Source organism: Piliocolobus tephrosceles, chromosome 12 (assembly GCF_002776525.5).
Source record: "Piliocolobus tephrosceles isolate RC106 chromosome 12, ASM277652v3, whole genome shotgun sequence".
Classification (NCBI taxonomy): Eukaryota; Metazoa; Chordata; class Mammalia; order Primates; family Cercopithecidae; genus Piliocolobus; species Piliocolobus tephrosceles.
In genome coordinates this window covers 95,668,542-95,695,915 of record NC_045445.1, presented here as the reverse complement: position 1 = coordinate 95,695,915, position 27,374 = coordinate 95,668,542, and the positions used below count along the sequence as shown (strand labels likewise).

The window sequence follows — 27,374 nt, the reverse complement described above, 5'->3', positions numbered from 1 at the left end:
CAAGATATCTCATTATGTATATGCAAATCCCCCCCCCACCCCAAAAAACCTCAAATCCAAAACACTTCTGGCCCCAAGTGTTACAGATAAGGGTTACTCAACCTGTAAATACTTACCATAAGCTGCTTATCCGTTATCTGAAGGACATCTACCAACTCCTCTATCAAGCCATTATACAAGATACTGTTTGCTGATTCCTGCAAGGCATTGGAATACACTGCAAAAGGAGAAGCAAACACTTTAGGCAAGAAGGCAGTGGTCAAGCCACTGCCCAATGACAAACTTTTTGGTATCTATAGGTTCTGGGGAAGAATTCCATTCCCAACCAGCAATGGAGGGCAGAATCATCACCACATTAAATTCTGAAGGACTGGATCCAATACAAGTGATAAGCTCTAAATAGACACTGAACTGACAGATTCCGCTACTAAAGGTATTATTAGTCTCGAGAAAGAATTTTGGGGGATGGAAATAGGAAAAGTTCTGAGTTAATTTTTCATAACATTACTATTCAATATAACTTCATTATGCCTTGGATATAAGATTTCCATTTTAGCCTCTTCCTATGCTTCTGCTTTTACTGTAAACACTTGTAAAGAAGAGAATTTATGGACCATTGCAGAGTAAGTGAGAAATTCGTATGACACTGTAGTAAAATTTGAGAATGTGTGTAATTCACATTCAATGAATTCCACAATGAAGTAATACCGGACACAGTACCCTGAAGCATAAACTAATGGGATTTGAGCATATTCATTTAGTTTTCAACAAAGATTTCCTGAGCACCCACTCTCATGCCAGAAATCATGCTAGGTATGAGTACACATAAAAGAGCAAGAATTTCATGCCAAGGAACTCATAGTTTAAAAGAGAAGGCAAGTAATAACATAATGAACATCAATAATAATAGCAATGGTTACCATTTTATACCTTCTATGTGCTTGTTCTGTGCTAGATTGCTTTCTGGGTTTTCATTTAATCTTTAGACCAACCAACCTCTAAGGTCAGTATCTCAATACTAAACAAGTAAGCTGAGGCTGAGAGGATAAAAGTAGCTAATAATCTACAGAATCAGGGCCAGAGTACAGGACTGATTCCAAAACCACGTGTTTTCCATTCTACTGTGCCACAGTAAAAGAAGTTAAATACACAGTATTGACTACTGAATATTTTCTGACTTACTTCAAAATGATATCCCTGAAAGGATGAGAGAGGAGGAAGACACAATGGCAAGAGAAAGAGTAGGGGGACAGTGAGCGATAGCTACAAGCATACCCATTAGAAAAAAAAAAGAGACGAATACCAAGAATAAACCCCAGGTGACATGTCAATGAACATCATTATACCCTCTTTCTGGTCCAACATTAAGAAGCTCAAGGATAATGAATAAATACAGTGAATACTGGGAGGGGTGGAAGTATTTAAGTTGCTACCTAGGTAACTATAATAGGACTCATAGCAACAAAGATGAATGTTCAAAGGAAATCAGGCCCAAACTGTCTAATAGGGCCTGGTAATTAAAGTATTCTTCTCTTACCTAATATAGATATTGCATGCAGCCTGGCCTGAACTGCCTGCAATCGCTTCCTGTGATTAGAAAAGCCATGGGCCAATCGTATGTGTGTAAATAACAGCATCTGTAGAGAGATAAGACCTACATTTTAAAAACATCAATGAAGAAGGTGAATACTCTTTATGAGAGCTAACTCAAAACACAACACAACTAAACGTTTTCTCCTTTGGTATCCAAAGTGTTGAGAAAGCTACCACCACTTATTAGCTGCTCACAGTGAGGTAGTTCATGTTTTCCTCAAACCCTCATAAGGACCTAGGAAGTTATTAAGTGTTACCTCATAAAAGACAAGGAAACTAAGGCTCAGAGAAGCTAACAATTTGCCCATGGTATGACTCCAAAGCTGACATTCTTTCTGCTATGCAATCTCCCACCCCAGTACACATCAATCTATTTAGATAACAACCACATCCTGTGGATATTTTAAAGCCAAATCATACCTGCTTATCTTTAGGAATGCTGTACATTTTGGTAAGAGATTCCATGATTTCAGAAGGGCTTTCTGAAATCTACATTAGAAAGAAAGATACAGTTAGGAACAAAAAGTGAACCAAACATTAAGGAACCAGCCAAGAGTCAAAGATTCCTCTTACCTTGTCAAGTTGCTCTATGTGAATATAATGTAGTGTGTTACTAGTTGTCTAAAATTAAAAAAGACAAGAGAGCTGTAAGGAGTCACTGAACACTCTAGCTTCCCCTGCCATAGAGCTCCAAGGGCTGTCTGAAAACCAAGATGTCACCTGACAGGTTGAAGCCTAAGTGAATGCTCTTAAAATCAAGGTAACTTGAGAGTCCTCCAAAACATCCACCTTATATATAGAATATTCTTAGGAAAGCTCCTTTAAAACCAGTAGTATCAAACTATAATGCACATAGCCAGTCACCTTTCATATTCTTCTTTGTCCTTTTCTAACCCTCCACTGACTTAATCTCCATAGCTTCAGTATTCATAGCAAAGACCGAATTCATGAAAATGGTTTCTCTTTGAACATGTATTAGAGTTGCTTTCAAGGCAATTAATCTGGAAATATTATTTATATTTTCACCAAGCTACTTCTAAACCAAACTCTTTAGTACCCCTCAAACAATACAGAATGACCAGATAATTTAGGCAGGACACTATCCACAATATATAAAGACTTTTACAGGCTTCCTAAGTAGAGAAACCTGAGCCATCACCATTCATACTACTGTACTACATGCTGGAATTCTCAGAGAAAGACTGTGGGAAAAGCACATAGGTCATAGCAGTGACTCATAACGGATGGGACTTCCATCTTTTGTCAGCCCCCAACATGAGACCCAATCTTATCAGAGTTGGGGATGCAATTAACACTCCTGAGGAGCTGCTAGGTATATTTATAGTTTACGAGGGCAGCAGTGTAGCTCAAAACCGTTTCTTCATTTAACTGATGAGTTCTAGAAGAGGCAATCCCAGTTACCGTAAACTGTAGACTCTGTCCGAACAAATCTGAATCAGACTCACCCTTTTCTCAATTTTGACCTCGGCCCCAGGATCCGCATAGAATTCAAAGTGTAGTGTAGTTGCACTGGGTGGATATTTCTGCGTATAAAGCACATCAAAGAATCAGACATTGAGTTTCAACTGATTATAAACATTATCCCCCACATCTTCCCTCAAAGTCCTAGCCACTTGTTCAACTTATTGTGGCAGAAGAACAAGCAGTACATTCAGTACTTACAGTGCCTATAACTGTCTTAGAGCAGAGCTCAGATAGGATGAGACTTTTCAAACAGAATCAAAAGGATAGAGCCCAGAGCTCCCAAACTTTCTGCATTTCATACTTACAAATTTCTAGTTTCCCTTTCTTGCAAGAGATCAATTTTGACTGTGGCTATTCCCAAGGGGGAAAAGAAGGGCAAGACTGCCAAGCAGTAATGAATAAGAATCCAAGAAAGGATGGAGAACAAATACCAGGGTTCAGAAACCAGCTAAAGAATGGAAAAGAACATTCTTACAAAAACCTTGTATCTATCATCAGCCTTCTGAAATATTTTATTCAAAGTATGCCTCATAGGCATGTCTTCATAATTCTTCAAACACTTTCCTTCTATACCATTCTACACCACTTCTCATGGTATGTTTTTCTGCACAGGTAGACACCAAGACAATATAAATCAGACCCTGAAAAAACATTCTCTTTAACTCCAGAAAAGCTACATGATGAACAAAATTAAGATAACAGCAGAGTGCCCACTAAAACATCTCACTGAAAGATACCACTAGCAGTGGATGTCTCTGGAAAATTAAAAAGTTACCACTGCATACCTCTTTATACTCTGAATTTTTTAACATGTATATATATATAACTTCCTTTTAAAGTACACGTCAACCTTTATGTTGTCATAATTAGAATTCCAAACTCTGAATATACTTCAAGATTTATGTAGTTTTGATTATTAAACAGACAACACTCGCCGACTATATTACCCGATATCTCTTCATAAAATAATCACTAAAGAAAAGTATGCCAGCTAACGTGGGAAAGTAACTTGATCTAATCTGTGGTTTTCTGAGACCAGAAAAGAGCCATTCTTTTTAGGAAAAGGCTTGCTAAGATAAATAGCCTAAATTTCACTGCAGCCATTTGTGCTAAACATGACAAACTGACAAGACAAATTCCACGTGGAAAATACAGTTGCTTCCAGATGCAAAATAATTATTGAAAACCAAATTGTGTTTTGTAGCTCCACAGCAACATATCAAACCAGAAAGGAGGATGGCCTGAGCTAATAACTTAAGCATGAGTGAAAGGCAGAGAGATAAAAAAGGAAAGCACATAAAACATTACAAGTTCTCAATAAACCTAATGGTAGAATTGCTCTCCAAGCAGCCATTCCTAAATCACACCACACTGTCCAGAGTTCTGATACAGTGTGAGAATGCAAGCAAACATACTTTCTGGGATTTAAAAAAATCACATTAAAATCAATTCAACAAATACAGCTACCTACTCAAGAACTGGGTATGAACACACACTCCATTTCTCAGATTTTTTATCTACCGCCAGCACATCAAGAGCCCAAGCACTGCTAGACTGCTTCCTATAGATGTGGCTCAGCTATGTCTGAACTGATCTTAGGTTCCTCAAAGGTCTTGATGTGAAGGAGCCACTTCATATACCACAATTCGTTGTAAAGTAAGGTTCATAGAGAGGAAAACAGCTCTGTCAAAAGACACCCATATCCCAAAGAGTTACTTACCATCATATGCAAGTCTCTGCAACATTCTGCAAGTCCAAAGCCATTCTCCTTTCCACCCCAGCTCTTGAAAAAGGAAAAAGATAGTGTTAAGACAGTGCTTATGGTGACTTTGCGCCATTGCACTCCAGCCTAGACAACAGAGTGAGACCTTAGCTCTCTTTCTCTCTACGTATATACACACACACACATATATATACATATATATATACACATATATCTATATTTAAGAGTGTATGGCTGCTTGGAACATAATGTTGAGAAGACATCCAATGTGAAAGTCAAACAAGAGGAAAAAAGAACAGAAATAAGAACTTAAGACTCAAGGCAAGATGGTCTGTCTAAAGGTGATTTCTTCAATGAGATCAATTTCACTGTTCAGTGAGGATGCTCCTAGGAAGAACTCAAGCAGCAACTGCCAGTCATTGTATTCCACACCCCTGTAGTCACGTATGCTGACAGGTCGGTCATGTTCCATCAGGCCTTGCCTGAGGCTCTGCCTACTCACCTTCCGCACTAGGGAGGATTCACGCTTTCCAGTTCCTCTCTTTTTGACATTAGCTGAGTTACAAGGCAGAAAATTCTGCCTTATTTATTACTACTGTACTTTGCCACTCAAATCTAAAAACTCATCAACAAGCCCCTGAGATAATGGGGGAATGGCTCAACTGGCTTCTAACTACAAAACTACTGTCATATAGTCTCACTACCTAGCCTGCATCTTCAACAGCCTTTAAAATATCATTTTAACATTAAGAGCATTATCGTATTTTTATTTTTAAATTATATATATAACCATTTTACATACATTACATAAAATATGTATTTATATATGTAAAACATATATATCTCCCTGCCTCATGGGGCAAGGCATATAGTTCAGGCAAACAATTGACAAAGTGAAAGAAATGAGGTATCATCTGAAACAAATTAATTTATCATGTCAAACTGAAAAGAGATGTTTATATTACAAATATAAAACATATTTCATATAAAGATATATTTTGTATAATTTTTAAAATTATAAATATGTAAATTTTATATAAATATATAAAAATAAAAATTACATATATGTAGCTATATATGAAGAGAGTGTGAGAGAGAGATAGACAAGTCTCCCTCTGTTGCCTAGGCTGGAGAGGAGTGCAGTGGCACAATCACAACTCACCACAGCCTCAAATTCCTGGGCTCAAAGGATCCTCTGCCTTAGCCTGTCACATGGCTAGGACTATAGGCATATGCTACCACCACACCAGGCTACATTTTAAAAATGTTTGTAGGGGTCTTGCTATGTTGCCCAGGTTGGTCTCAACCTCCTGGCCTCAAGTGATCCTCCTGCCTTGGCCTCCCAAACTGCTGGGATTACAGCTGTGAGCCACCTTTTCCAGCCAAGCATTATCATGTTTTTAAGTCTGGCATGATTGAAGCACAAAATGCTACTTATATTCTGTCTTCATTTTATTCCCGTCTAGTGTGGGTCCCAATCACCTCAGATCTGGGTTGCCACCATGAACTAACATGGTTCTCTCTCTACATCTAAGTTGTGTCCTCTTTGTTAAATGCTATTATATCACTACTTGCCAAAGTCTCAAAAACAATATAAATCACCGAAGGTGCCATTCACAAAGGTACGTACTATAGAATGCAATTTCTAAACCTGTAAATAAATAAATAAATAAATAAATAAATAAATAAATAAATAAATAAAACATCATCTGACTATCCCATGAGAAATAAGCTTTCTCAAACTACACTTGACCTACTGGCAGCGTTTCTCAACCCAGGTATCATGTATGAAACACAGAATATGGTGAGTAATCTTTTATTCTCCAAAGAATAGTACATAACTAGCACCACCTTAGACACACAAGAGAGAAGTCATTTTGCTACATTAATAATGGATACCTTAGGGCATTAGGGCTTACTTCTCTAATGAAAACCTAAGTGAGAAAGTCTGCCTGGACACAGATATGTATATCCCCCACTCCCAGCTGTTTAAAAACAGAATGTTCTACTAGGAATGATGTCAGTGAAAATGGCAGAATGGGGAACTCCATAAGCCCACGCCTTCACAAAAACAGTGAATAAACTTACCGTCAGAATTCAAGTCTATCAGAACTCTAAAAAATAATCAGAAGTTTAAAACAACTAGGCAAGTTTAAGGTAATGAGACAAGAATCTGTAAAGTACAAGGTTCGACATTCATTAAGATGTTAACAGGCTCACGCCTGAGGCGGGCGGATCAACTGAGGTCAGGAGTTCGACACCAGCCTGCCCAACACAGTGAAACCCCGTCTCTACTAAAAATACAAAATTAGCCAGGCATGTGGTCTACGCCTGTAGTCCCAGCTACTAGGGAGGCTGAGGTGGGAGGATGGCTTGAACCCGGGAAGCAGAGGTTGCAGTGAGCCAAGACTGCACCACTGCACTCCAGCCTGGGCAACAGAGTGAGACCCAAAAAAAGGTAACAAACACCTGGTGCTAAATATGGCCAAATATTCATGTATTAAAGATATTCACTGTAGCATAATTTACCACAGAAAAAAACTGGAAATTACCTAAGAAGAAAAATGTGAAGTAAATCGAGATAACCATAGATGGCACAATTGACAGTACCTAAAATATTCACATACAGAAGGTAAAAATCATACTGTAATGGAATCAATTTCTTCTTTCATGGCATTAGTCTCATTCCTGAAAATACCTTGCCACGTCAAGCAGCATACAACCATGCAGTTATACTTTCTTTTAATGCTTGTATAACTTCATGTTTTTAACATTTTAGCTTTTTCTTAATTTTACTGTGATGAGGTAGAATCTAGCTTAATTGCCTCCCAAAGAGTGAGCCAGTTTTTACAACACCATCTTATTTGAATAATCCATTCTTTTTCTGCTAATCTGAAATGCCATCTTAACCATAAATTCGATTCCTACACATTGGATCTGCTTCTGGAACCTATTGATTGGTCAATTCCACCCTTAATTACCACACTATTTAAATTACTACAGCTTTATAAAATGGTTTAATACCTAATAAGTACTTCATTACATTTTCAATATTTTCTTGGCTCTTCCCAGGACAGCTGGTGAAGACTAAGACACATGCAACTTGCTGAAAACCATAAAGTAAGGATGAGGGTATAAAGGCTTGATGCTACACAGAACAGACAGTTAAGTCAAACCGAAAGTCTGAATTTGCAAGGCAGAATAAGCTTGAAAGGCTGTGTATCCACACTATTATATTCCTTTTGTTTCTTCTGTTATTCCAACTAATTGTTTCAGACTACTTTTATTAGTGTCACCACAAAATCTTTCTTGCCAACTTTTGCAACCTGATAAAAAACAAGCACCTTTAATTAGACAGTTTTGGTAAGCTGAGATCCTTAAAATACTCTGCCAACTCAAACGTGACTCATGAAAGTCTGTGGTGTTGTTACATTTATGAGCTAGTACCATTATATGAAATATAAAGAAATGTTTCTTGTAAAGAAATATTCATAAGATAAAGACTAAGAAAATATACCAAAAATCGGCCGGGCGCGGTGGCTCAAGCCTGTAATCCCAGCACTTTGGGAGGCCGAGGCGGGTGGATCACAAGGTCAGGAGATCGAGACCATCCTGGCTAACACAGTGAAACCCCGTCTCTACTAAAAAATACAAAAAAAAAAAAAAAAAAAAAAAAAAAAAAAAAAAAAAAAAAAAACCAAAAAAAAAAAACTAGCCGGGCGAGGTGGTGGGCGCCTGTAGTCCCAGCTACTCGGGAGGCTGAGGCAGGAGAATGGTGTGAACCCGGGAGGCGGAGCTTGCAGTGAGCTGAGATCCGGCCACTGCACTCCAGCTTGGGCGACAGAGCGAGACTCCGTCTCAACAAAAAAGAAAATATACCAAAATGAGTAGATACACAATTATGATAAATTTTGTTGTACACATTTCCAAAGTTAAAACACCAAGCACATATTTTTATCAGGAAGACAAGTTTGTTTTGCTTCCAACAAAATCAATATTAAATGTTAAGATTCTAGGGTACTTATTAGTCAGTACTATTCAGAGTAACACTAGTTCTTTGTCCTTATTATTCTTATCTATTTATCTTGCTTTCTCAAGTACTAAGTAAGCTTGTTTTTATTTAAAAAAACGAACATGACCGTGCTCATAGAATCCCCAAATGCCTAAGACAGGAAGAGCAGATATTATTCTTCACATTTTAGCAGGAGCAAGGAGCCCAGGGACTTTGTCCAAAAATAACATAAGTAACTTCTGAGCCTCATGGTATTCACCTACCTGGTAGTGTTACTGTAACATCCTAGCACTTAAGTAGATATCCCATAAATAACTATATTCATTATGCCACAGGGGCATATACAACACTACCTCACACTAGACAGGATTTGCTAAATATTCAGACATCAGGAAAAAGGCTTGACGCTTTCTAAGATGGAATTATAAGAACTTGGTAAAAGTTTGTAACTTTACTCAACAGAATAGACTAGGCCAGTGGTTCTCCCTGGACCAGCAGGTTAGTATCAGTATTACCTGGGAACTTTTTAGCAATGCAAATTCTGAGGCCCACTGCAGGCCTAATGAATCAGAAACTCAGGAGTTAGGTGGGATGGAGGTGAGGAAGACTAACATATTTTTTAATAAACTGATTCTGATGCATGCTGAAGTTTACTAGACCTAGAGTATACCATACCTTCACGAAAGCCAGCCAACTGGCTTTCAACTGGTTCAACAAGCCTTTCTGGAGAATTTTCCCTAAATCTGTAGTTAACTAATCACTGTTCACATTCACAATTAGCCCACATCACTGGGTCGACTTAGTCATTAAAAGACTACTATGAGGAAAGACACCACATCCAAAGTCACTTTTCATAAAGACCAAAACATGATATTCAATCTTTTATATAAATGCACTGACTGAACCATTTTTGAAAACACCATATACAAAAATACAATAAACGAAGACAATATACATGAAGATTTAGGGGAAAAAATACTTTTAAGATGACAAAGGACTAATATCTCCAATATGGTTTTTTAGAGCAGGAAAAAGTAACCAAATGGAAAAATGGACAAAAGATATAAATAAAACCTTTCACAAGAACAAATCCTAATGGCCAAGCATAAAGATGCTCAAAATCACTACTGATCAGTGAAGTGCCAAAAAATACACATTGAGATTTCTGGGACTCTATCATATGATCTCCATATCATCCCTTATATTAAATGTATCAGTAACTAATTGCATATATAAGATTGCTTAATATATATAAGGTTGCTTATTGCATCATTCATAACAAATATGAGCATGCATCAATAGGGAAGTTGAGTAAAATATGGTACATCCAAAGCGTGGACTACTATGCAGCCATCAAAAGAACCCTATAGCTATACAGGTGACTTTAAAGTGATTTTTTAACAAGGTCCGAAATAAGAAAACAAGGATGCAAGGTATCCTGCATTTGTAACTAAAGGACAAAAACACCCTCAACAGGTCAATATAATATGAAGATAATATATAGAGAAAACGCTTGAGGTTACGGGGAGGTAAACCAAGAAGGAAAAGGCTGTTCTGAAAATAATCATGTGACAATATGCATGCACTTATAAAATAATGTGTGTGTAACATTTTAAAAGAAAGCAAATACAGGCCGGGCGCGGTGGCTCAAGCCTGTAATCCCAGCACTTTGGGAGGCCGAGACGGGTGGATCACGAGGTCAGGAGATCGAGACCATCCTGGCTAACACGGTGAAACCCCGTCTCTACTAAAAAATACAAAAATTAGCCGGGCGAGATGGCGGGCGCCTGTAGTCCCAGCTACTTGGGAGGCTGAGGCAGGAGAATGGTGTGAACCCGGGAGGCGGAGCCTGCAGTGAGCCGAGAGCGCGCCACTGCACTCCAGCCTGGGCGACAGATCGAGACTCCGTCTCAAAAAAAAAAAAAAAAAAAAAAAGAAAGCAAATACAAAAGAATGGCATGTAGTTTCTCTGGTTGACATTCATCTATAAATGACAGCTCCTGTTTATTAAGTACTTCCAACATGATGGCATTAACCCTATAAGGTTTTATTTATGACTTCCTTTACTCTGATCCTAAAAGAACTATGAGGTAGATATTGTAACCCCCAATTCACAGACACAGAAACAGGTTAATGTGATTTGTTGGCAAAAGTAGGTTTCACGTCCAAATCCAGGTTCTTAAACACATGCAAGTGAATGTGTTTGTTGCAAAGGAAGTTGCCTGAAAAGACTGAAGAGACATGAACCAAGACTTCTATGAGCATTGTTAAAGAAGCCCACAAGGCCAGGCACAGTGGCTCACGCCTGTAATCCCAGCACTTTGGGAGGCCAAGGTGAGAGGATCACCTGAGCTCAGGTGTTGGAGACCGGCGTGAGCAACACGGTGAAACCCCATCTCTACAAAAAATATAAAAAATTAGCCGGGCATGGTGGTGCATGCCTGTAGTCTCAGCTACTCAGGAGGCTGATGTGGGAGGACAAATTAAGCCCAGGAGGCTGAGGATGCAGTGAGCTGATATTGTGCCACTGCACTCCAGTCTGGGTAATGGAGTGAGACTGTCTCAAAAAAATAAATACATAAATAAAAGAAGTCCACATGGACAAGTCAAGTTTTTAGAGAAATTTTACAATTTAGAGAAATATGAAATTTTTAAATTTTAATGAGGGGTATTAGTATTGGAGGTACCATTACTAAATACCTAATTATCTCTAAACCTCAAAAACCTGTAAAAATCTTTTATTGCAAAGCACCAAACACACAAATCTATTACCAAAGGCTGCAATGTAAGGCACCTGTCAAGATTACAAATTGTCCAGGACTAGAAATTAACCTTCAATCTACAATCTCTTTAGATCAATTCAGAGCAAAAAGTAGCAAGCCTGTCAAAGGTAAGAAGTGTCAAAAACGCAAAGGGACAAAAAAGCAATCATTTAAGCAGTCCTTTCTGTGGTAACATCATCCAAAGGAAGAAAACAACTGGATCTGAATTACCTAAAAAAAAAAAACACAAAGAAACAAACCCCTCATACTTTACATATGTGAGCCATTTATACCAAAAACAGTTTACATTTTAACTTCTACTTAAATTGTCAGAACATTTAATTAAAGTATGAAATATTAGTGTGTTTCTATCAGCCTAAAAGTAGAGTGGTAAGATGTGAATTCAGATGCTACTGTGGCCCTATACAAATAACCAAATTAACATGATCAAAGCTGTATTTTTAATGACTTCTAGGTCTGTTAACTTTCTTAGCAAACTCTTCTTTACCAAAGATCTTAAAAGTCACCTGTATTTACCTCTAAATGTTTCTAGGATTTATGTCAAGTGTGAAGAAAAGTTCTAAACCCATTTTTCCCTCAGCCTACTGTTCCACTGTTCTGATATAAGCAACATAAGGCATACTCTTTCATTCTGCAGATGTATTGTCTATTCCTGTGCCAATTACAAAACTGGCTTAATGATAAAAAGCCTTATGATAAAAACTTGGCTTTATAATAAAATCACTATAGCTTTATGATATTATCTGATACAGCAACTCACCCTGATTATCAGTGTTTTCTCAGACATTTCTTTGTGTCTCAGTTGATGCTATTAACAGACTTCCACTCAATTTGACTGACTGATTTAAATGAGAAAGGGAATTATTTCACAAAAACTAAGTTGAATATTTTGCAAAATATTCATCTAAAAGACAAGATGCTAAAATAAAAAGTGTCAAATTATGAAAAGATTCAGGGGTAAACTCTAAAAAATTTAGAATCCCGTATGCAGGTTCCTTTTCTTCACATCAGTGCAACTCCATAAAGTAATCACAGATTATAGTTGTAGTTTATGTCAGAAAACAGACTGCTTCTTACTAAGTCTTTGGCCCCACATAAGATGGGAAAGGGAATTATTTTGTTTTTAAAAAATCATATGTATAAATCACTTTTTAAACATTTCCTGCTTTAACAAGATTTTTAAAATAATTAAACTACCAATCATTGGTCCTAATTTCATTAAAGGGCTTCTACCATATTAAGTCTTCCCACTTAAAAAATGTTACTGGTCTCTATTTAGACCATCCTTTAAATCTGTAAGTAAAGGTTTAGTGTTCCCTTATCCATAGGGATACATTCCAAGACCCCTAGGGGATGCCCGAAACTACAAGTAGTGGCAAACCCTATATAATACACCCACACACACACATATTTTTTTCCTATATATACATACTGATGATAAAGTTTAATATATACTATAATACAAGTTATGTGAATGTGGCTTCTCTCTCAATATCTTATTGTACTGTACTGCAAGTAACTGAAACCATGGAAATCAAAACCTCGGATACTGTATTTGTTCATGTATCTGTCCCATTATTGCCCAGATTCCCTTCTATCAAAGGTATAACTTTTGATGTCTGTTAATTTTTCTTTCTTGAAACTATATGTTGCATTGTGTACATCTTTTTAAGTTTCAGAAATGGTACTGTGCAATGAAAATTGTTGCTTTTACTTTTTTATGCACGAACCACTATGTTTAGAAGCCATCGATGTTGCTATATTATTTGGGCCACTGTTTCTAAGTGCTACATACTCCATAGTGTGCATGTGCCACATTTTACTTATTTGAATACCTACTGATGATGGATACCAAGGTTGCTTCCAACTCCTCACTACCACAAATGATGATGCAATATTCGGACAGAGATCACGTTTATGGAAATGATGTGATCTCATCTTTGAAATATACACCCAGGAGAACTAGTCTACACTCCTATCAATAATGCATGAGGGTTCCCATAGCTTCACATACCTGCCAGCACTTACCAGTATATAGTTTTCTAAGAAATTTCTGCAAATCGAATGCTTACAAAGCTGTATCTTATTTTATTTTTATTTCTCTAATTACTGAGTCTGGGCATCTACTCACATGAATTTCCCATTCTATAAACTGCCTATCCATATCCTTTGCTCACCCTTGTTGATCTGAAAGAGTTCCTTGAATATTCTACATTAGCAGTCCCTTTCCAGTTTTAAAACATTGTTAAGCATTTTCAATCTACCATGGGTCTGTTAACTTCTGTTGTACGAAGTGCTGCCTAATTTTGCCTGCAGACCAGCTGCTTGCCATTACACCAATTGTTTGCAAGTGTTATTGGTCCAGGACAAAATGAGGTTGTACCAGAATGTTATTTAACTACATTGGTAACTATACTAGTTAGTACAACTGACATTTTTCTTGATGAAGGAAGCAGTGTGTTGATTTATATTCCAGTGTAAGGGCCTAAGGAGTAGCCTGGAGTTATGTGTTTTCTGTCGGGAAGTATATTTTTAAATATAATATTCAAAATTTTAATTTTAGGTTTATGCCATGGGGATTTTAAGAATTCTTTCCCCACCACTGTTATTACTACACAACCTCCTACATTAACTCCTCTTAAATTTACAGTTTTAGCCAATATGACTTATTTTACAGACAGAATCTTTGCTCATACTGTGAATGGGGTCTTTTCACCAATCATTTTCTTTTTTTTTTGAGATAGAGTCTCACTCTTGTCACACAGCCTGGAATGCAGTGGCATGATCTAGGCTCACTGCAACTTCTGCCTCCCGGGTTCAAGCGATTCTCCTGCCTCACCCTCCTGAGTAGCTAGGATTACAAGTGCCCAACACCACGCCCAGCTAATTTTTCTATTTTTTTAGTAGAGACGGGGTTTCACCATGTTGGCCGGGCTGGTCTCAAACTCCTGACCTCAGGTGATTCGCTCTCCTGCCTCGGCCTCACAAAGTGCTTGGATTACAGGCGTGAGCCACCACACCCGGCCTCACTAATCATTTTCTAATTGGTTACTATTAATACACGGAGGAGCTATCTGTTTCTGTATATTGATCTCTTACTTGGCTATCTCATTGTGCTTTTACTAGTTGTAATAATATTATCTCCCCAAGAAACAAAGAGACTCATCACCTACATGCAAATACTAACAAATATTCTCTTTTCTTTTTTAGAGACAGAGTCTCGGTCTCACTCTGTCGCCCAGGCTAGAATGCAGTAGCATGATCTTGGCTCATTGCAGGCTTCACCTCCCAGGCTCAAGTGATCCTCTTACCTCAGCCTCCCAAGTAACTGGGACCACAGGTGTGTGCCAGCACACCTGGCGGATTTTTGTACTTTTTGCAGAGATGGGATTTCGCCATGTTGCCCAGGCTGGTCTCAAACTCCTGGGCTCAAGCGATTTGCCTGCCTCAGCCTCCCCAAGTGCCAGTAATAACAGGCATGAAGCCATCATGCCCAGCCCAAATTTTCTCTTTTAATATGTATTCTTCACTTCTTTCTTTTCTGTTGGTTAGCATCTGTACTACAAATGTAAATGACAGAAGTTAATGTCTGATATTTTTGTGTGACTTATGAATTCAATGGAAATGCCTCAGCTCCCCCATTATGACTTCTGGTAGGTAACTCTAGTTTCTTAAAGTTTATATGAAGCTTTTGTTAATGTGATAAATTGTATCAAGTGCTTTGGAAGCATCTATTGAGTAATAGTTCCTTTTTCCTTTTAACTGTGACTTGGGAATCCAATGTTAAACCTCCTTGTGGTTTTTAATAGGAGGAGGAAATGTTTACAGTATCTTAAGAAAACAGGTTGCATGCTTGTATACACGTATTTCCAAATGCAAGAAAAAAATGCTCCAACTTTAAGGGAAGTCTCATAGGGACGAATTATAGGTGATTGACATTTTGTCTATATTTTCCTAGAATTTTCAAAATACATGTTATATTTATAATTATACAAAACTAATTTATAAGTAATCATGGCACCTAAATTAGCCTGAAAACTTGAATTACTTTGAGGTAATCATTAAATACGCTTTAAAAAAGCCAGCTGTAACACTTTTCTTCTAAGAAAGCTTTCCAACAGTGGGTTACCTCTCAAACCTAAGTATATATTAAGAAATTGTCTCCGAGAACACAGGACAATAGTTTGGTAGAGCTGAACTTTTATATGAGAGCTTTTGGCTTCAATTACAATCACTACTACTTACTGATCACAGCACTGAGTACCCCATAATTCATTTTATTCTAAATCAACTCTGAAGTAGATATGTTAAATTCCCAGAAGAGGAAACCAGTATGAGAGCTAGTACGCAGGGCCAGGACTCAAATCTAGATCGTATTATTGCATTATACTTCCTTCTCACACAGAATTGAATATAATTTTGAACTTTCCTTTCAGAAGAGAAATTGCCACTTTTGAACAGAGAGATTTTGTTTGGTGAGCAGAGATTAAAGAATTCCTTCAAAATTACTTAATAACTGAGAATACTTAGGTTTTAAAAGAGGGCACCAATAGTTCTAACTCAATTAGGCCAGTGAAGTTAACTTAGGGATTCTAATACATTTTAACACTCTGAGAAACACCTGTTGAAAGGAACCATATGCTCCAATTTTTGCACCCATCCACTCTTCACCCAAGACTCACCTCTGCCAAATGTTGTAGCCGAGTTAGCAGCGGGGTCCTCTTGTCAGATCCCAGACGAGTGATGTAGTTTGATCTTTTGCTAAATACATATAGGAGATTAAGGACTGCCAGCACCACTTGCATATCAGAGGAAGCCAATAAAGTTGTCAAATGCTAAAGGGACAAAAAAGGGCAAAGCTCAAGGTATCAGGCACAACTGGCCTTGAAAACAAAACAAAATGTACCTGTCAACATTTACAAAGCTATCAAAAAGTTTAGTAACGTAATACAAAAAATATATAAGTATTTGTACTCGGGAGGCTGGGGCAGGAGAATGGCATGAACCAGGAGGCAGAGCTTGTAGTGAGCTGAGATCGCGCCACAGCACTCCAGCCTGGGCAACAGACTGAGACAGTGTGTGTGTGTGTGTGTGTGTGTGTGTGTGTATATGTATGTATTTGATAATCTACAACATGCAACCTTATCCCCCAAGGAGCTTAAAATCTGGCAGTTAGTTATAAAATGCAATAAAAGTAAAAAAATGTAAACAGTAGTTCAAAACTGCACAGGTTTTCCCACAGGAAGGAAAAGAGACAAAAGAGGCAAATGTGATATAATACACATGTGGGACTCAAGAAGAACATAAAGTCTCTAACTGGACTAAAAGTATTGTGAAAGAAAGATATTTTATGTTCTCTTCTGTATCCTTTATGACAAACATAAAGGTGAAATTAATTAAAACAGGGTCCTTCATAAAGAAGCTAAAGATATCCACAACAGTTCGTGGCAATTATGTAACATATAACTGTTACAGTACAGTATATGCTCATAAGGAACCTGAGTGACTACTTTTGTTTTTGTTGTTGTTGTTGTTTGGAGACAGGGTCTCTCTGTTGCAACAGAGAGACCCTGTTGCCCAGGATGGAATGCAAAGGCATGATCATAGCTCCCTGCAGCCTTGACCTCCTGGGTTCAAGCGATCCTCTCACCTAAGTCTCCCGAGTAGCTGGGACTACAGGCATGCACCACCACGCCCAGCTAGCTCTTGTATTTTTTGTAGCGATGGAGTCTCACTATGTTGCCCAGGCTGGTCTTGAAACCCTGGGCTCAAGTGATCCTCCTGCCTCAGCCTCCCAAAGTGTTAGGATTACAGACATGAGCCACTGCACCTGGCCTTACTTTGGCTTTTAAATACAGTTAAAACTCACCAATATATTGAAGCACTTGGTCAGAATTAAAATCAATATGTAATATAGCTAGAAATGAACCAAGGCATTTCCAGTTGCCAATTATACCGAAGGCCATGGAATTCCATGGGCAGCATATCTATTTCATCTTCAACAGACTGCCTATTTACCTCCCACTTAAAGCTCTGTATATTAGGCCTTTAGTTCAGTTATCCCACTTCTTTTCCTAAGCCATTTTAAGTTGTTTGTTCTGATTCTGTTTCTCTACTGAAGACGCAGGAAAACACACCTAAAATTAACAGGGCACCTAACTAATGATGACAGAAAGTCTCAAGTTGGGCTTCTATAAAAAGAAAATAATTTCTTATTACAGTGATATTTAACCAACTGAAAAGCTCACTGACTGCTGCATCCACCTTACTCTTCAAGGACATAAAGGATGCTATGAATATGTATCTTGGGATGGGTGTGGCAGAATACAGAGAGACTTTAAAGCAGCACACTAAAACTTAGAGAAGCACATTAATGTGATGAAAAAATCAAACTATTTCTAGCAATTTAAAAGTAATGTGGGGCTGCTCTAACAACCTAGGGCAAAAATCAATTCACGTAAATTTCCTTAAATACTTTAATATATATATAACATTTCTCACTCATTTCTTGAATCTTGAAAAGGTAAAACAAATGTGATAGTACAGAATCTTCCCATCAACTCTATGAAGGATAATATCTATATCCAAGAAACATTCTACTATTATCTTTGACAATGAAAAACCCAGAGCTCCATAATGAAAAGGAAAGAAGCAATAGAGAGAAATGGCAATTTCCTTATTTCTGGATGTACACAATTCTAGTTTAAGAACAGAGTACACAGGCTTTAACCTCCCCTACCTCTATGGAACTGTACAGATGCCGGGAAAAGCTGTACTCAATGAGCAAGGCTGTGAAGTTCAACACAGCCAAGAGAAGCATTTTCAGTTGCTCTCTTTCTGGCCTATCACATACGAGCATCCATGACATATTCTCCACTGTCTGTCCAGCATCTGCCAGTATTCCATCGAAGCGGTCCAACAGGTCCACCCAGTGATACAACTCGCACTGGAGAGGGGAGGAAAAAGAAGATGTAAGAATAAGGTAGAAGCGCCACATGGGTGCTTTCTAACTGAGCTTTGTTACAAGAGATTGCTGAGCATGACACCTAGACAAGCTCATGTCCCACCCTTGCCCATATGAGAAAGATCATACTCTGAGCTAAAAAGGCTGGAGTTCATTTCATACCCATCTAGATATATGTGCTAACACCACTAGACACCATAAAACCACTAGAGCTAGGTCTTTAGATGGAGAACTCTGGTTATATTCTAAGACCTACGAAGACAAGAGAACCATCCTTGCCAGAATCCATTTTATCAGAAAAATTCATTTTTCAGAGTTATCTAATAAAAGTTCTTCTGAACTAAAAATCCAGAAATTATCTCAAACTTATATTGTCAAACTACAGGAATTCTGTGATTGAGATTCTTAAGCATCACCTGTGAAATCAATTCCTCATCCTCAGCCAGCAAAATTTTCCTTGCCACTGGTTTAAAGCTATGTTAGGCATGCGGCACATGCTAGATGCTTATTAAGTAATTGCTGAATGAGGCTATCCCACTATGGTTTCTTATTCCATATCAGAGCATACAAAATGATGTATTAGTATACTGAGTCCTGTCTTTTGGGAGCATGGCTTCACATACCTTTCCAATGTTCCATGTTTTGATCTGCTGCAGTTCCAAGAGAAGTTGCTCATCATTACAAACTTTGAGTTTGTCTATTAAGGCTCTGCAGTCTGCAGGCTGAGAAAAAAAAAGTATTCACAAAGATGTTTTGGAATAAGTGAGTTGCAAACAAGGAGAATCGGAAAACGAACCCTTAAGCTCACACAGTAATTTTCCTTTTGCTAGGATTTACTACTTAAGAAAACAAGACGTGCCAGACAATCTCTTGGGATTAAAATGGAAACCTCATGAGAAAACGTTTTTATTCCCCAACAATCCACCTGGCCTTCAAAAACAAAAAACAAAAAAAAAAACAAAAAAAACACCTTGGATAAAGGTAGATGCAGACAAACTATTTGGAAAAGTGCAGACAAAGTATTTGGAAAGTTACAGACAACAAAAACAGTAATAATAAAAAGTTAAACATCTAAAAAAAAAATTAAGGAATCTATACCATGGTCTGAAAGTTAATCAGAATGCCTGGTAGGTTATATTGAATCAGAGACTGCAAAGTCCTAGTGAATTCACAATTAAAGGTGAAGATTAGCATTAGCTATATTTTTCTGTAACATAAAACCCTTCACTTGTAAGGTGGTAAAGAGTTTCTGAACTTTGTAAAACTAGGACTCCATTCTTTCTTGGGGTTCCCATTTCCATACATTTCTGCTCTCTTCTACTGACGAATGGGCCTATTTGTCAGGTAACAATGAGTGGATTAAGTATTTACAGTCAAGTTTCTGAAACTGCAAGGAGGGAAAGGGATGGGGCTGGGAGAGAGAAGACTTCCGTTAATGAATGGCAGCTGGGAGAAGTGATTATTACACCTGTTCTTTAACTCCATAAGGGCAGTACAGCATCCTGGGAATGGACCAGAGGTCTGGTACCAAACAAGTCTGGATTCATTTTTTAGCTTCATGTTTACTAAGCTATTTGATCATGAGCAAGTCTAACCTCTAAGCCACAGCTCTCTTATCAGAAAAACAGACGTAATAGCTACCTCACAAATATGAAACTCAAATGTCTGCCACATACATAAAATACTTATCTCCCGTAACAGGAGCTTAAATATTCAGAGACAGCATACTATTAAAAAGAGTATGAGTCTTGGAATCAGGTAGTTGGTAAGCTACCTCTTTGAATCTCAGCATCCTCTTCTGCAAAATAAACTAACACGTATCTATATATCCAGCAATGCTGTCATGAGATTCAAACTGGGAGAAATGTATTTTCGGCATCTGAAAAAACACGGGACCTAACAGGTGTTTATTTAAGCTAAGTCCAAACCTTTTCTCCCTCTAAGCATTATTAAGATCTACCTCAAATATTCATGGTAATTAAATGTATGTAAAATCCTTGGCACAAAATCCTTCCAAAACCAGGCCTGCACTTTTTCCTCCTCTCTTCTAAGATGTGTAAGTTGAGGGAGAGGCAGTGAAGCAGCAGAAATAGATAACATGGAAATTTGAACCACCTGCTTATGCAGTTCACTTGTGCCTGCTGGACCTACTTGGGTCCAGCATCAAATGTGTTACTTCTATTTCTAATGGAATGCAGCTATACAAATCCAATTTTATGATGTGTAGGTGAGATAACACCCAGGTCATGATGAACATTTGGATCCTATAATAACTCAGTATGTCTTATAACCAGGCATTCAGTCTTTATCAAGGCCCAGTAGCAAGCCTGAAGCTGCTTTTGTGAATGTAGAATAGCTGGTGGCAGAGGACAGCACAGCCAAAAGTCTAGGGGTCTTACTTGTAATTCTATTGGGGCTTGCCAAAACATGGCATCTTTAGCTGACACCTAAGTCAGTCACCTGGGTCTACTAGGTCATAATGTCCAAGTGATAGGGCAACTTGTATCATAGCCTGGACCTTTTGCAGAGTCTTTTCTAGATCCAAACCTTACTGACACTTTAGTGGTACCCCACTAAATGTGTTAGAGGTTATGCAGTAAATAGGTCAAAATAGTATGCCCAAATGTGACCAACCAATATGTTGGCTCCAAAATCCAAACACATCACACATTGTTCCTCTTTCTTTACAGTGTGTGGTACAAGGTGCAGCAACTTCCCTCTCACTTTAGAAGGGATATCCCAATATTTCCCAGACCCTGTGGCCACTAGAAACTTTCCTAATGTGAAAGGTCCTCAAGCTTCCACAAGGTTTGTTTCTGACTCTCTGGCACAAATATGTCTGAGGCATCTAAGGTGTGCTTGTGTTTTCTGTTCACAAGATCCAGTTAGCATAATGGCATCAACTTAATGTACCAGTATGATGGTCTCTGTTTTATAAGACTATCAAGATTCCTTGCATTTTGCAGGAGAAAGCAGCAAGCACAATGTTAAGATACAAGAAAGCATTTGCCAGTTCGACAGCTGAATACCAACTGCCAGGGTTTACAGTGATTTATTTCAATAGATACCAAATCTGGGGAAAAAATCCTTTGCACAGCTGCTGATACACAAAGTGATCAATAAAAGCCTTTCGTAAAAACAGTACCTAGCATTGACCACAGTATGGGAAATGGGGGCAATTTTGTATGCTGCTCAAGGAAAATAGACAACTCAAGTCTTAAAAATGTCCATAACCAGTGACACAAAAATTCTACTTCTGGGAGTTTATGCTAAGTAACTTGCTAGTAACTAGGAAATAAGAGCCAGAAATCAGTATAAGACTCCAAGAGCAACCCCTTACAATCCACTAGGTTAAAAACTTTCTTTTAATTTGCATTTCTCCAATTACCCACAGAGTTGAATCTTGCTGAACATTTACTGGGTTTGTTCTTTTCTTAAATGCCCTATGCCCATTTTGTCATTGGGATATTCACTTCTCCTGATTTAGATACTGAAAACATTAACTACACTGGGTTACAAATATTTTCCCTAGCTTGTCATGTGTCTTCCCCCTCCCCCGCCCCGCCCGAGCTTATTAAGGTGTAAATGGTATACAAAAAACTGCACGTAATTCATGTATACAACTGGGTGAGTTTGGATGTATGTATACACTCATGCTGCCATCACAATCCAGGTAATAAACATATCCATCACCTCCAAGATTCCTTGTGTCCTTATGTGTATGCATGATCGTGTGTGTGGTAAGAATACTTATATGAGATCTACCCTCATAACAAATTTTTGAGTAGTCCCTCTGTATTCGCTGGGGATTGGTTCTAGGACCCCCATGAATACCAAAATCTATGATGCTCATCCTTTGTATAAAATGGCACACTACTTGTATATAACCTATACACATCCTCCTATATACTTTAAACCATCTCTAGTATTACAATACTGAATTCAATTAAATGTAAATAGTTGTTACACTGCATTGCTTTAAAGTTTCTATTTTTACTTTTGTATTATTCTTTTTTATTGTTTTTTTCCCCCAAATATTTACTATCCAGTTGGTTCAGTCTGCAAATGTGGAACCCACACACATGGAGGGCAGACTATACTCAATACCTGTTAACTATAGGCACTATGTTGTTCTACAGCAGATCTCTGGAACTTACTTACCTTGTATGATTTTATATCCACTGAGCAGCAACTCCCCCTTCTCTCGCCCCACCATTTCCTGGTAACTAACATTCTACTGCCTACTTTTATATCTTTGACTATTTTAGATGCCTCATATAAGAGGATTCACGCACTATTTGCCCCTCTGCGGCTGACTTACTTCACTTTGCCTAATGTCTTCGAGGGATTAATTTCCAAAATATATAAGGAACTCCTGCAACTCAATAGCAAAAAACCCCAAATAACGCAAATTCTAAAAAGGGCCAGGGACTTGAATAGATACTTATCCAGATGTCTATTTACATACAAATAGTTTAAAAGTATATAAAAAGGTGCTCCATATCAAGGAAATCATCAAGGGAATGCAAATCAAAACCACAATGAGATATTACTTCACACCTGTTAGGATGGCTACTGTCATGTCTTTTAAATTTTGGATACAGTACTTAACATTTCCATTATGGTTTTTTCCTTTGTTTTAATGCTTGGAAAGACCATGCCCACTTAAGACAAAGGAAACATTCACCTTCATGTTCTACTTCTCCTACAGCTTATTTCTTTTAAAAACATTTGACTTTTGGTTTATCTAAAATTTATCACAATATAATAGTAACCCATGCTCCACAAGATAAATAATTAGTCTAGCACGGTTTCCTAATACTGTCCCTTCTTTCCAATTTATAATCCCTCTATTATCACATATCTAGTTCTTATATACACTAGGATCATTTTTCTAGGTCTTCTATTCTCGTAGCAGTAGATTCTTACACTGGTTCCACTTTAAATGTTTAAATTACAGTTTCTTAAGTAAGTTTTCTTTTTGTCCTTCAGTAAAAGACATTCAAGTACAGTTGTCAAAACTTCTAGATGCCAAAACACATCAAAAACAAAATCAAAAGCAAATGAAGATATTTCCAACAGATATGAAAATGAGTACGTTCAATATATATGGCATTCAGTAAGAGAAACACTGATATTCCAATGTCGGATACAAAATGAACAGCACAAGAAGATAACTGATATAGAACAGTGAAATACTTTCTTCCCCACCTATGAAATTAACAAAAATTTAAAAGACAATCTGTAATACTGACAAAGGCATGTGAAGAAAGTGCTCCTCATACTCATTAGTACAATGCTAAATGAAAACGGCAGGATAATTGTGTGTGCACATGTAATAATTTTTTAAAAGACTGGAAGAAGCCTGGGCAACAAGGGAAGATCCTGTCTCTACAAAAAATAAAAAATTAGCCAGGCATGGTGGCATGCACCTATAGTTCCAGCTACTCAGGAAGCTGAGGTGGGAGCACTGCTTGAGCTGGGAGGTCAAGGCTGCAGTGAGCTGTGATCTCGCCACTGCACTCCAGCCTGCATGACAGAGCAAAACCCTGCCTCAAAAAAAAAAAAAAAAAAAAAAAAAAAACTGGAAAAAATACAGCAAAATGTTATTGTTCTCTTTTGGTGATACTTGCCAGGTACTTTTACATTCTTTGAAAACCAAGTGGCTTGTATTTACAATATGAACTAACTTACGTGCCAGATACTATGCTAAGCAATTGCCTCACATCAAGAAGGAAAAAATTTTTTGTAGCTGTGGAAACTAGGCAAGTTAATAACCTTTCAGCCACAAAAGTCTAGTAAGATTCAAACCCAGGTCTAATTCCAAAGCTTGTGCTCTTTGAACTAAGCACACAGGGTCAACAGGACTATCACAATGCAATACCACTTCCCTAACCTCAGAAAGCAGTTCAAGCTAGCTGGTGGAATATTACTAGATTGAAGCCGGGATTTCTACTGTCGACAAAGGGTTAATTGATATGACCACCCAATACACAAGTTAAGCTGAATTGTGTGATTAAGAATCACTAATAAAGACAGCTAAAACACTAGCCTTAACAAAAAAAACTAGTAAGAAAGATGTTACCACTTTCATTTTCTAAAAAACAAAATTGCAAGATCCCAGAAGTACATTAAAAATCTGAATCCACATCTGCTCTTTCCATTACACCACACTTCCTTTCTGCATAGGAAGGAATTGCACAGCAGCCTGAGAGCTGACTTCAGGCACACACAGCTACAAAGAACTAACTGATCAGTGTTCACTTTCCACTGGTCTCTTGGCTATCCACTTTTTTTAACCCAGGGAAGTTCAAAAGAAAATCTTACTGTTTCTAGACAAGCTGTTGTTTTATTGCCTTTTGTATGGGTGATGAGATTTGAAGAGGATGGATGAACTGTTCACAAATATTTTTTATTTTTTAATGAAGAAAAAATAAGCAAAGCAAACTTTTGGATACTTACAGCCTCGGTAGGTGTCTTCTTCAGTTTAGTCCTGTCTACTTTCATGATTTCAACTTTCAGCTTTACGATCTGAAAAGAAAATCCCCAAAGAAGTGAGAACTTAAAGCTACAATCTTGAGCTCTACAAGCTTGGACATAGACAATACAGAATGAAGAGCAATGCAAAATGCTTAAAGTAAAAACACTGGAGTTATGATGCTATACCATCTCAGAGGCACGACTATTGAGTAGAGAGAGGTAAAGAATCTCTCCAGATCAAACTGGCCCACATCCCCATGTTATACAAGACTGAAACCGAGTCAAGCCAAAATGAAAAAATTTTTTTTTCTTTTACAAGCATCTCCAACTCTTAATTGAAAATAAGAGTGTACAATGTTTGCAACACATCTCAGGATGGAAAAACTCACCATAGCCCTGCAGTTTCCTGATAGCTTCCATTTCTAGGAATTAATCCAAAGAAAGTCATAAAGATGTACACAAATATTTAACCACAAGAATCCATATTGCATGACCATGTGTAATAGTAAAAGATTGAAGACCTACTGTTCCATCACAAGGTTAAAAAAAGACCAAATGTCCAAAATATATTTGTTTAAAATGGAATAGCGCGCACAACTGTTAAAAATATTACAGACAACTATATAATACACAAAGATGTTCATGATGAAATAAAAAGGTTACCAAACGGAACATACGGTATAAACTTATGTCTACTGAAAACAGCTCAGAAGGGCTAGGCATCAGAATATTAATTCATTGTTAACCGAAAGGATTATGTATGACTGTTTTACCTAAGCACCTTTTACTGTTCCTACCAATAAAAATGTATTAGTTGTATCATAAGAGCAAAGGCAAAACAATACTTTTATTTTTCAATTAAAAAATGAAGAATCCCAACAGAAATATTCCGAGCACAGAAAACAATCATTTTATTAAGCCATGTAATTTGGAAGGCTCTAAAGCAGACAACAGCCTGATCAGATCCCTAGATCTTTGATGGCAGACAAGTCCTCCAAAGCACAAGAAATAAGTTTCTCCTGTTAGCAACTAAGACATATGCAGAGGTAGAAGTGGGTTGCAGGCTCTTTACACACAAAAGATTCTGCTATTAACAATGTATTTAACTCAGTAGCAGTCACTAGAAATCAATGTCCCTCCCCCAAGAAGGCTGCCATAATATAAAGCTGACCAATTACAGTATAAATTTCAGGCAGCTTTTTGCCTAGATTTAGTCCAATATACTCAGTACTACGGAAACAGCGTGTATTTGCCTGTATGACCTGCATCCACTCAATCAGCAGGCATTCAAGGAAGAGTTTGTAAAAAATTCAGAATACGTTCTAAAACATTTCTGTAGAGACCATTCCTTAAGAAGAAAACATGTTTTCTATGGTTGATACTTAGGGTATGTAATTCCAGATTACTTTTTAAAAAGTTATCTCAGTATCAATACAAAATGAACAAAATGCCTGGTGCCAACAACCTCAAAATATCTCAAATGAAGCCAACAGGATTCTGGCAACAATCCTGTCCATGTGGTGAAAACTATAAGCTGAGCTATTTGTACGCTTACTCTCAAGGCTTTTTTTCTCCCCTTTTCTCACAAACATCTTACGCAAGTGGCTGTCACACTATTGTGGCTTCAGTCATTGGCAGGGAGGTTATTAAACTGCCCCTGCTGCAAGACGTAGCAACCAGCCTCAATACCATGCAACTCAAATTACTGATGCTTTCCCTCTAAGATTAGGAACAAGGCAAAGAAGTCCATTATCATGACTTTTATTCAACATACTGCTGAAAGTTCTAGCCAATGTAATATAGTAAGAAAAATAAGTAACAGGCACACAGATCAGAAAGGAAAAAATAAAAATGGCCCCTCTTTGCAGATGTCAAAGGATCATCCACATAGAAAACCCAAGAAATCTATTTTAAAAGCCTCCCAGAGGATGGGCGCAGTGGTTCACTGCACTCCAGCCTGGGCAACAAAGCGAGACTCCATCTTAAAAAAAAAAAAAAAAAAAGGCCAGGCGAGGTGGCTCATGCCTGTAATCCCAGCACTTTGGGAAGCTGAGGCGGGCGGATCATGAGGTCAGAAGATGGAGACCATCCTTGCTAACATGGTGAAACCCCGTTTCTACTAAAAATACAAAAAAAGTAGCCTGGCATGGTAGCACGTGCCTGTAATCCCAGCTACTTAGGAGGCTGAGGCAGAAGAATTGCTTGAACCTGGGAGGCGGAGCTTGCAGTGAGACGAGATTGCACCCTTGCACTCCAGCCTGGCAACAGAGTGAGAGTCTGCCTTCTTAAAAAAAAAAAAAAAAAAAAAAAAGAGCAACCCTCCCAGAGCTAATA

At 37.8% G+C, this 27,374-nt stretch overlaps 1 protein-coding gene across 12 annotated transcripts in view; it reads right to left on the bottom strand.

Moving 5' to 3' along the window:
- Nucleotides 1-27,374, bottom strand: part of HUWE1 (HECT, UBA and WWE domain containing E3 ubiquitin protein ligase 1) — a 152,398-nt gene that overhangs the window by 95,600 nt on the left and 29,424 nt on the right. For all 12 annotated transcript variants that reach the window (XM_023202498.3, XM_023202503.3, XM_023202502.1 and 9 more), the window contains 10 exons: nt 25,023-25,091; nt 19,184-19,282; nt 18,336-18,542; nt 16,279-16,431; nt 4,799-4,861; nt 3,060-3,137; nt 2,167-2,214; nt 2,014-2,082; nt 1,538-1,637; nt 117-217 (listed from right to left, as the gene is read on the bottom strand). In XM_023202498.3, the coding sequence (XP_023058266.1) occupies nt 117-217; nt 1,538-1,637; nt 2,014-2,082; nt 2,167-2,214; nt 3,060-3,137; nt 4,799-4,861; nt 16,279-16,431; nt 18,336-18,542; nt 19,184-19,282; nt 25,023-25,067 (963 nt within the window). In that variant the 5' untranslated portion in view covers nt 25,068-25,091. The remainder of the gene's footprint in view (nt 1-116; nt 218-1,537; nt 1,638-2,013; nt 2,083-2,166; nt 2,215-3,059; nt 3,138-4,798; nt 4,862-16,278; nt 16,432-18,335; nt 18,543-19,183; nt 19,283-25,022; nt 25,092-27,374) is intronic.